At 39.8% G+C, this 10,555-nt stretch overlaps 1 protein-coding gene across 2 annotated transcripts; it reads right to left on the bottom strand.

Annotated features, from left to right (window-relative positions):
* Positions 1 to 554: 554 nt before the first annotated feature.
* On the bottom strand, positions 555 to 9,866 carry TMEM14A (transmembrane protein 14A). 2 transcript variants are annotated; one of them, XM_087882452.1, is made up of 5 exons: positions 9,577 to 9,866; positions 6,816 to 6,901; positions 4,121 to 4,222; positions 2,729 to 2,816; positions 555 to 1,258 (listed from the first exon to the last, which is right to left on the bottom strand). In XM_087882452.1, exons 2-5 carry the CDS (start codon positions 6,889 to 6,891, stop codon positions 1,219 to 1,221), a joined length of 306 nt encoding a protein of 101 aa, XP_087738578.1. In that variant the 5' UTR covers positions 6,892 to 6,901; positions 9,577 to 9,866; the 3' UTR covers positions 555 to 1,218. The 2 variants fall into 2 exon arrangements, with proteins under 2 accessions (XP_087738578.1, XP_034292631.2); XM_034436740.2 differs by lacking the exon at positions 9,577 to 9,866 and adding an exon at positions 9,139 to 9,500.
* Positions 9,867 to 10,555: the final 689 nt, after the last annotated feature.

The following is a 10,555-nucleotide window of genomic DNA, read 5'->3' as shown; positions in this document are numbered from 1 at the left end:
TTCATCATTTAAGCGTTGCAAGAAAAGTACACAGATGTGTTCATATATTCACCTCAACTTGAAGGAGTCATTGTTATTATTTATGCTTAGATGTTGACCAAACTAATTTTGTTCTGTAATTTATGACATATGTTCAAACCAATGTAAGCATAATTAGTATTTACCTTAAACATAGCCTTGACCCACAAGTTAATGTGGTCTAACATCTTTGCTGGATGGTGAGCACCGATTTAAAATAAGTAGGTTGGTATCTACAAAAGTAAGTACAAATATCTACACCAGCAATAACAGAAGGATTACCTGTAGTAGCTCCCTTGGCCAGACACTATGGTAGTTTGATAAAAAACAGTTTAAAATAGGTGACTTCAAGGTAACTTCAACCTTTCCATTTTTGGGGATTCCTGCTAAATAAACCTTTGCCTTGGTCAAGTAATGAGAAGAGAAGATATATATATTATATTCTGTCCCACCCTATCTATAATTTAGCATTTTTTCCAGTCAATCACATTCAAATCACTTTAAGAAATACTGAAAGTCAACAACTTACAAGAGAGTTTGTATCCAAAATATTAAAGTGTTTTTATTTTTAATATGGTATTTGTTTGCATTTCAAGACATAAGCCATACCTGTTTTGGAACTGATTTTTTAGCATTATAAGAATTAATACAGCATTCATTAATATTTTAATGGAACGGAAGTACAATATTTATTTATTTATGAAACTATATATGGCCGCCCAACTCACTCTCAGTGACTCTGGGTGGCTTACAAAGATAAAAATCAATATAAACCATATACATAAATTTGTATTACTCCATATCTTGATCTATGAAATTATATTCATCCAGGACTGGGTATGATTTTATTAGATGCCACCATATATGACAAACCTGAGTTTTAAAAATCCTGTGACTTCTATCCATTCCAGGGAGAATAAAGCATAAATTGAAACTTTATCCCACAAATTAAAATAATAATTAGGCGGCCAAGTTAGTCATTGGTCTGAAAAGGACATAAATCAACAAAATGTTAGTTAAAACATTAAAGAATGCAACCCCACATACATAAGGAATGAATGCATTTCTGTGTCCATGAGGAATAACACTGTCTTTATATCATCCTAATCACAACAAAAATGGCTGATCTTTCGGAAGGGACATCTGTAATTCAATGAGTATTTTGTCTGATTGTGTGGAAATCTGAAAGTGCTTCTTTTCTCATATGAGCCGGAAGACAAGTCTCACAACCATCACCAGGCTGTATTAAAAAAAAAAGAAAAGAAAATTAAGAAATGAGCGATCAGTTAAGACATAAGCAATTTTATATTTTTATATTGACAGTTGCATACACAGAGAGAGAGAGAGTGCTCTGAATGAAGAGCTTCAACAGGAATGGGGAATCTGTGTGAAATTTCATCCTCAAAAAAAATTGGAAATTGCACACATCTACTGCAGATATGTTTCAAAACAAGCTTCCCTAGTTCATGCAGTTCACATATTAGAATAACAGAGTTGGAATGGACTTTGGAAGTCTTCTAGTCCAACCCCCTGCCCAGGCAGGAAACCCTACACCACTTCAGACAAATGGTTATCCAACATCTTCTTAAAAATTTCCAGTGTTGGAGCATTCACAACTTCTGCAGGCAAGTTGTTCCACTGATTAATTGTTCTAACTGTCAGGAAATTTCTCCTTGGTTCTAAATTGCTTCTCTCCTTGATTAGTTTCCACCCATTGCTTCTTGTTCTACCCTCAGGTGCTTTGGAGAATAGTTTGATTCCCTCTTCTTTGTGGTAACCCCTGAGATATTGGAACACTGCTATCATGTCTCCCCTAATCCTTCTTTTCATTAAACTAGACATACCCAGTTGCTGCAACCGTTCTTAATATGTTTTAGCCTCCAATCCCCTAATCATCTTTATTGATCTTCTCTGCACTCTTTCTAGAGTCTCAACATCTTTTTTACATTGTGGCGACCAAAACTGAATGCAGTATTCCAAGTGTGGCCTTACCAAGGCATTATAAAGTAGTATTAACACTTCATGAGATCTTGATTCCATCCCTCTGTTTATGTAGCTCAGAACTGTGTTGGCTTTTTTGGCAGCTGCTGCAGATATGTTGGGTCTCAACCACTACAGTGTTTTCCCGAAAATAAGACCCTGTCTTATATTTTTTTGAACCCTGAAATAAGCACTTGGCCTTATTGCCATGCACTCAAAAGCCCGATAGGGCTTAATATCAGGGGATGTCTTATTTTGGGGAAAATAGGATATAATCTAAGGTTGCATGGACTCTGCCTGGAAATCACAGTATCTGAAGTCTTTGATTTTGAATACCTGAAAGCAAATCCTCAACTCTTAAGGATAATGTTCTTATGTAAATAGTTCCTTTTGAAGTCAGGAGAATAGATTCCACAACCAACCTCCCCGCTTCTCTTTCTACACCCACACCCACCCACCCACACCTATTTCAGTGTGACGGTAGAATCATAGAATACTAGAATGTAAATTCAGAAATAGCATACTTTCATCTGGATGACAACAAGTGTCCAGTCATCTATAAACTGATTCTATGTTAATCAGTCCCATTACATCCCGGGACTCTTTTATAGCATTTAAAATCACACACTGTGTACTCGTACACAAGTGTAATCACAAGTATGACCCACTGTAGTAATTGGGGACTAGATAAGTAAGTTTTGGATTGTGTTTTAAAGCAGAAACGGTTTACCTGAGACCTGCTATAATTCCAGCTGGGATTAGTTTCTTGGTTCTCTTAAACCTCACTCCCATTATAGTAGTAAGTGTAAAAGCTGTCACTGCAGGCAAAAATACAGGATGTTTATTTTAGCAAATATTATGCTGTGCTTTAACTATATTCTCATAATTATTTATGGCAACAAATTAAAATTATTCCAAATTAAGTAGACAGATATTGAGACAGAAAGAAATCACTCAAATGTCATAATATTCCAAAACAAAAAAAGTAAGTTTTTTTCTACATCATCATCATCTTATAATTAGAAATCTTTATACTGAGGTCAAGACAAACTGTGTCTTTGTGTCTGTTCTGAACCTCTTATCTTTCCATCTCAGCAATAATGATCTCTAGAGTTCTTTTTCCATAACTATTTTCCTAATTATATCTCATAATATTTCACTAATGAAACAAGAAATAGCTCGTGTACCTTTCAAAGAATGTGTTTTGATTAAATTAAAGCATCTTACTGTGTGAGCCAGACATGTTTTGGCCAAGTCATGTGCAAATTCGGACTTCAATTAAATGGCAACCCAGTGTCTAATGTGAATCCATAAAGTGCACAACCTAGTTTCAACCTGGGAGCCTTTCAGAAAAGTGGATCTATAAATTCCATTATTCCAGCTAATCTAGTCAATAACAAGGCTTGATGAGAACAATAAAGCATCTGTAATTCCCTGTTTTACAAAGCTTGCTCCCTCCACGGGATGGAAAAATTCTCAATGTCCCAATACATGCAGGCTTGCACAAGTAAGCCAATTATTATTTCTTCATCCTTAAGGAACATGAATCAACCATCCTATCTCAATCTTACAGTTCAAAACTAAATTTATTTATTTGTTTTAACTTTTACACTGCCCATCTCATCAGAGTGAGTGAATCTGGGCGATTTACAACAACAAAATATAAATGGTTTATTTCATTTATTTATTCAATTTCCATAGCTTCCCATCTCAATCAAGTGACTCTGGAAACAATACATGACTAAAAGCACAATTAAAAACAGAATTAAGGGCACGGTTAAAATGTGCAAGTTAAAAATGGAAATCAAAGTTCAAAACAAAAAAATTCCGAAGACTAACAAGTTAACTAGGCAGAGAGGGAGTGCCCTCAAGCCTCAAGGTTTGCATCATGGCTTCCCAGACTAAATGCAATACCAATGCAAATTATAGACAGCAATAAGCTGTAAAATAAAATAATGTAAAATAAAACCCTGCATGTTCTGATCTTACAAATAGTGCATATGACAGCAACTAGTTTTCAGTTTCCGATTATTCTGATAACTCCAATATATAATGAAAGTACATTTAAAACTCTTTCTGCTAAAGAGACATACCCTCTCTTTTAAAGAAGTAGGATACTCACATAATGATATCTTTACATCTTTGGGATCGTGTGTTACCCAATATGCTCCATAACAAGCCAGCAAGCCAAACAAAAGGCCAGCAACCAATGAGATTTTACTTCCTGTAATAAATTAAAAAAAGGTTTTATTGTACTCTTTAAGAATATGTACTTCTGTTTTTGAAAGACATGTCTTTGATTTTTGGAACCCGAAAAATGTATTTAATTATTTGACATATTTAAACACTATTCTTCTGCAGGCAGATAATAAGAGCAAAAAGGGACAATAAAGGATGCCAAGTGACTAAATTTGACAAAGACTTTTTCTGAAAAAGCTACACAGAAACAAGAGTTTTATTTCTTATACATGAATGGCTAGGACCCAAGAATAACATGGCAATGTAGAGGTGGGGAGGGGAAGGAGAGCAAGAGAGGGAAGGAGGGAGAGAGACGGAGAAAGAGGCTTAGGCTCTTGAGATCTCTGGCTATGCCAATTGTTGCCAGTGCAACATTAGCAGCTATTTTGAACAATACTCCAATTTATTGGAAAAAAAAATGTGGGGATGAAACTCAAAAGTGTGCAGTCCGAAGCGGAACAAGGGATAGATTCATTCGGAAGCTTCTGTGTCCTTGTATCCCAATCATTTTCTTTTCTGCATTCTTTTGTTATAGTAGAGTGACTTGATACTACTGTGTTCACAGAGGTGGTTTAACAGGAGTGACTAATCTAAACTATTACTGACACTGGCAGACATAGTGTATTCGGGTTTCCTGGGATTTTCAGGATCTGTTCTGAACCCATTAGTAACTCTGGGGGAGTTAAGTTGCAGTTACAGCAATCACTTTATGTATAGTAACTATCCTACTACAGGAGAGAAATGATCCCAAAGAGCATTATGCAAATGCTTTCCTGGACCGAGATGACCTTTGCAGTCACTCATGCCCTGGTTGCTTCCCGCTTGGATTACTGCAATTCCCTCTACATGGGCCTGCCTCTGAGATGCACCCGGAGACTCCAGTTGATCCAGAATGCAGCCGCATAGGTTGTTACGGGAGCCCCTCGTTACTCCCATATAACACCTCTCCTGCGTGAGCTGCACTGGTTACCAGTGGTTCTCCGGGTCCGCTTCAAGGTGCTGGTTCTCACCTATAAGGCCCTACATGACTTAGGTCTGGGATATTTGCAGGACCTTCTTCTGCCTGCGTCTCAACGTCCTGTTCACTCACATAGGACTGCTCTCCTCAGGGTTCCGACGGTGAGCCAATGTCGTCTGGCGGCGCCCAGGGGTAGAGCCTTCTCTGTGGGTGCTTCCACCCTCTGGAATGAGTTGCCTACTGAGCTCCGGACGGCTCCTGATCTCCGCTCCTTCCGTTGGGACCTGAAAACTTGGCTGTTCAAGCAAATAGGCTGACTCTAATTCTGGGTTTTATTATTTATTATTTATTAGTTAATTTGGTTTAAAATGGGATTTTGTTGTACATGTTTTTAACTTGTGTTCGCCACCCTGAGTCCTTCTGGAGAAGGGCGGCATATAAATACATTAAATAAATAAATAAATAAATAAATAAATAAACAAACAAACAAACAAACAAACAAACAAATGAACAAACAAACAGTAATACAGCCCTACTACATGGGGAAGTATCTTTAGATATAAGACAGTGCTGGTGGAATTAAGTGTTAAGCAGGGGTAGAGCATATGTGCATCATGCAGCCAATCTAATATGCACATGGCATTTCTGTAATCTAATAGTGTGTTTCTCCCACGTCTTCCTGTTTCTTTCCAAATTTATTCCAATTCTGCTGATAGAGAATCTATCTCACTCACTCTGTCAGTGAGAGGAAGGAATTAGATATTATTAGTTTTCAATGGGAAAAATAATGCGGTTGCACCAAGAACATATTAAAATATGATGAATTGTATGTTTTGGGAAGGGGAAAGTTTTAGAAATCAATGTTAAATACATTTTTCTGTTTTACAGAGACAAAAAGAGAAAAAGGAATCTACCTCTCCTCACTTGGCCTTTAACATTCCAGAAACAGATCTCTGAAACAATGTTTTATTCCCCAAAATCATCCTCCTTTCAGGGAGGAAGATGGCTCACTCATCAACTGCCAATATCCCACAAGCCAGCCCTACCTTGCCAGCAAGCTTCCAAGTTATTCCCTTGCTCTCCCCTTACTGGTCACCACCATTAAGAGATTTCAACTTTCAGTTGGTTCCAAAGTAGCCAATGGCTGCTCACCTGTTGGGCCTTGCTACCGTCAATTTGGAGCAGGGGTCAGAGGGAGGCGGGAAAGAGAATGAGGGCACCCGTTCTCTCATGTCACACAGCCTACAGGTAACTGGGAAATGTAGTTGGAAGGCATGTGCCACTGAAGCAGCCACAACTTTGGCAAATTTCAATCCCATAGGAACATACAGGTTCCCAATTTTTAACGAATTCTGTAAACGAGCCCATTTGAGATACATTGATTCAAAAATTGTTGCTCTGTGATGAAGGTTACAGAGTATCAGACCGACACAAGAGGTTTAGTGATATATAGATTTAGTTTGATCTATCTTAGTATCTTAATTGTCTTACACATATTCCTCTTCTGAGCTGTAACATATTGCCAAACAACGGGTAACTTAACAAAAATATTTGAGAAAATACAGAAGAAACAGCAGAAAACAATTACATCATTTTCTCCATTATACAAGTCCGCTGTTACCTTTGCGAATATATCCTACGATACCGCCAAGAGCCACGACCAGCCCATAACCAAAGCCAATCCAATCCACACTCATGGTGAAAAGTCTGGAGAACAAAACAGAATAGCAAAATGAACATGCTAAAACTATATTTAAGAGGAGGGAGGAGAGCGTAATTGTGTCACAGCAAGAAGCAACCTGTAATTAACCATGGCTATCTCAGAAAGGTCAGAATGAATACATTTAATATTTCCCAAGGCTAGTTGGATTTTTTTTTTTTTTTGGTGAAAAAAAATAGCAGGAAAAATGTGATGGGAATTCACACTGTTACCAACAAAAAAAATGTGAATGTGGCAATGTAGTTACCAGGAATTAAACTCAACAGGAGGGAAACCAGAGAAAGATTTTAGGAATGCCCTAATAATCATCCAGCAGTAAAAGTGAAACCAGATCTTCTGAGAAAAACCGACCAGAGTTGTGGGAGGTATTAATTAACTCACTGGTTTGTGTAAGGATTAGGACTGTAAATAGATAGCCTTACTCTGTGCCCAATTTTGCAATCAAAGATGGGACAATCCTTTCCTGGTTTAATGCCAGCTCACGTGCTGTGGCTAAACATGTGAAGCTCTCATACTGCTGGCCCTCCAAGCATTCCTTTTTATACCAGACCAACCTTTTGGCTTGCCTGGACCCCACTGAGTGAAGAGGAATTGTCTTGGGCTGCATATAAAATATAGTTAATGTTCACAAATAACAAACTTCCTTTATTTGGGTGTGGGTGTGTGAGGCTGCGTGCGACCCATGAATTGGACATGCCTGCTTTATACCCAAAGGGCACTGTATATTCCTGCTGCACTTGGGAGTGCATTCAGCCTAGGTCCAAGCAAAATTATTAGTTGATGCCCAAAGAATTCCATAGACTTCTTTTGCTCTTTTGGATTTAGTTACTCAGGACTTATTCCAAATTCCATGCGATTATGTCAGAAAGCTGGTGTTAGCAAGATTGAATCCAGTATCTGGATACCTATTTGGGATCAAACTGATCTTCTTCCCAATAGGTTTAATTTCCTAGGTTCTTTCTGATGACTTATTTCTTCTCTTGAACCAAGGCAATACATATAAAATTGGATCCTTTGGGTTTCTCCGTATCATTTTGTAAGCTGCCTGAGTCGCTTCAGTAGTGAGATGGGCAACATATAAACTTTATAAATAAAGTTAAATGCACATGTAATTGTAGTACACTACAATTAAGGAATGATGTAAGGGTATTGATATTTAAATAGACATGGCATCCCTTCCTCAAGCTAAGTAACCCTTTTCCCTTTGCCATTTGTTTGTTGACTTTCTTTTCACTTTGATTTTTGCATATCTGATTCCATGCCTTGGAATATAAGGAATGCTGGTAGTCTTATACAAACGTATGCAAGTTTCCCACTGTTACATAATGGGAGTGGCCATAGTACATTCCTCTGCACTTTGCTACCTATGGCAAAATCAATGAGTGTTCTTCAGAGATGGGATTGGCAAACTCCAGAGGTGACATGACCTTCCCTGTTAAGGTGTAGTGAACAGGTGACACTGCAATAAACCAGGAGGTTAAATGAGGTTTGGCTGCCCTATTTACTGTGTGGCTAATCCCAATCTGCTTCAGCAGATACTCATCAGTTGGACATTCAATGTGCTGTACAAACTCAATTATTGTTTATTCAATAAACCATGGTTGAATCTATATAAGACTGATGTACACTTGTACTGATCGCTTCTTCTACTGTTTGGTTTTGTCTTTGGGGAGTATCCTTGATGTGAACTTGGTAGCCTCTTTCATGAGGGCTGGATCCTTTTCTTAGCAATGCAGTTGGCTCGTTTTCTATGAAGCCCCCAAACCCTTATACACAGGCAAGACTTATTGATGACATTCCCAAAGATCAGGAATGTGGCTTCGGGAGATCCTACTAACCAACAGGAACCAGAAAGATCAATTGTATACAATGCAATGCATGCCCAAATAATAAGAGTTAAGCAGATATAAAGTTAACAAGGGGTGTGTGCACAAACGCACGCACACACACACAAAAGATATAATAATGTGTGTACACTCACCTACACATGCATATAAAACAAATTTACTACAGGCACCCAACACATTATGTTTTATACCTGTGTTTTTATGTATGTGTATAGGCACACCTATGTACATACATACATACATATACATGAAACAAATTTAGAGAGCCACCCAACTCGTGGCTTACACCTTTCTGTCTGTGCTTATGCATGCATGTGTAGATACATACGTATGTATCACAGACACACAGACACAGACACATTTATATAGCCGCCTACTTCCCACGCAGAAACTCCGGGCGTGCAACAGTCCCTCGATCCTGTTGACTGAACGCGTGCAATTGACCCCCACCCCCCTGGCTTCCAGGCACGCTCGAAGCGGCAAGGCAAGGCAAGACTACAAAACCCATGCTTAATTTTTGCACGGCAGCGGGCAAAAAAGCGGCTTCATTCCCAGCTCTCGGGATCGTCCCGCAAGCGCCGAGCAAGCGGGGATCCCCCTTTCATCTCCCCCACCCCACCCCACCATGTCACTCTAGGCCGGGCGTTAATGCGGCAAGGAAGGAGGCGATTAGCTCTCGGCAGCAGCAGCGGCCGCCGCCGCCGCCGCCGCCTCCCTGGGCTGAGCACCGAGGCTGCATTCCCCCCCGTCCGCCCAGAGAAGGGCTTCCGGACTGCACCCCCCTCCTCCTCCTCCTCCTCCGTCCCTCCGCATACCTTCGGCTCCGAGACGGGCGTAGGGCGAGGCCGCCCCTCTCGCTTTAAAACCCTCCTCCGAATCCCTCCCTCCCTCCCTCGGGGCGAGTCTCGCGGGTGCCCCCTGCCGTCCAGCGGGAAGCGGCGCTTTCCTTTCCCCAGGCCGGGCGGCTTCGCTTTTCTTGTCCTTTGGCCTAGTTTTTTTTTTTTTTTTTAACTCCGGGTTAAAGGCTGGCCCGGTTAGGATAGAGCGAGCCTGCCACCCCGTGGGAGAAGGAAGCTAAGATCACTTGGACAAGGCTGTGAAAGGAAGGGCGGACAACTATGCCCCCTTTTTACGACCTGCGGACTTCAAAGAATTCCTGTGGCCAGGAATTCTGGGAGTTGAAGTCCGCAGGTCGTAAAAAGGCCATAGTTTGTTTGTTTGTTTGTTTATTTAATTTAATTTATATACCGCCCTTCTCCCAGAAGGACTCAAGGCGGTGTACAGCCAAAATAAAACACACAGATATAAAATTTAAAAAACAATTTAAGAAATATTAAATAATTTGGCCAATATCTAATTAAAATAAAACTACCCGTTTTGGACATTTAAAAGTTAAAAGTTAATGATTAAAATTTAAAAATTAGGCCAGTCCGGCTTGTTGGAATAAAAGCGTCTTGAGAGCCTGGCGGAAGGTGCGTAATAGTTGCCCAGCCCTTCCTATAATAAACGGAAAGGATCCCCCCCCCAAAAAACTGAAATCTCCTCGGAGGTTGTTGGTGTCTCTTGGGTACCTATGGAAATAGCTTTTTCTTGTCTCCCCCCAACCACCACCCAAGATTACTCTTTTTACTTCCCCAAGTGGGATCTGCTGCACTTGAATTAAAGGCTGCCTGGACTGAATGGATTAGTTTGAATGCAGGACAGCCAAAAGTGCAGGGAATGGTTTGTACACACAATATTTTGAACATCCCTAGAGAAGAATGGCTAGGAAACACAGTCTCTGAAACTACCCCT

This window comes from Pantherophis guttatus, chromosome 1 (genome assembly GCF_059756535.1).
Source record: "Pantherophis guttatus breed Tessera chromosome 1, ASM5975653v1, whole genome shotgun sequence".
NCBI classification, from domain to species: domain Eukaryota; kingdom Metazoa; phylum Chordata; class Lepidosauria; order Squamata; family Colubridae; genus Pantherophis; species Pantherophis guttatus.
This window is presented reverse-complemented; position numbering and strand designations above follow the sequence as displayed.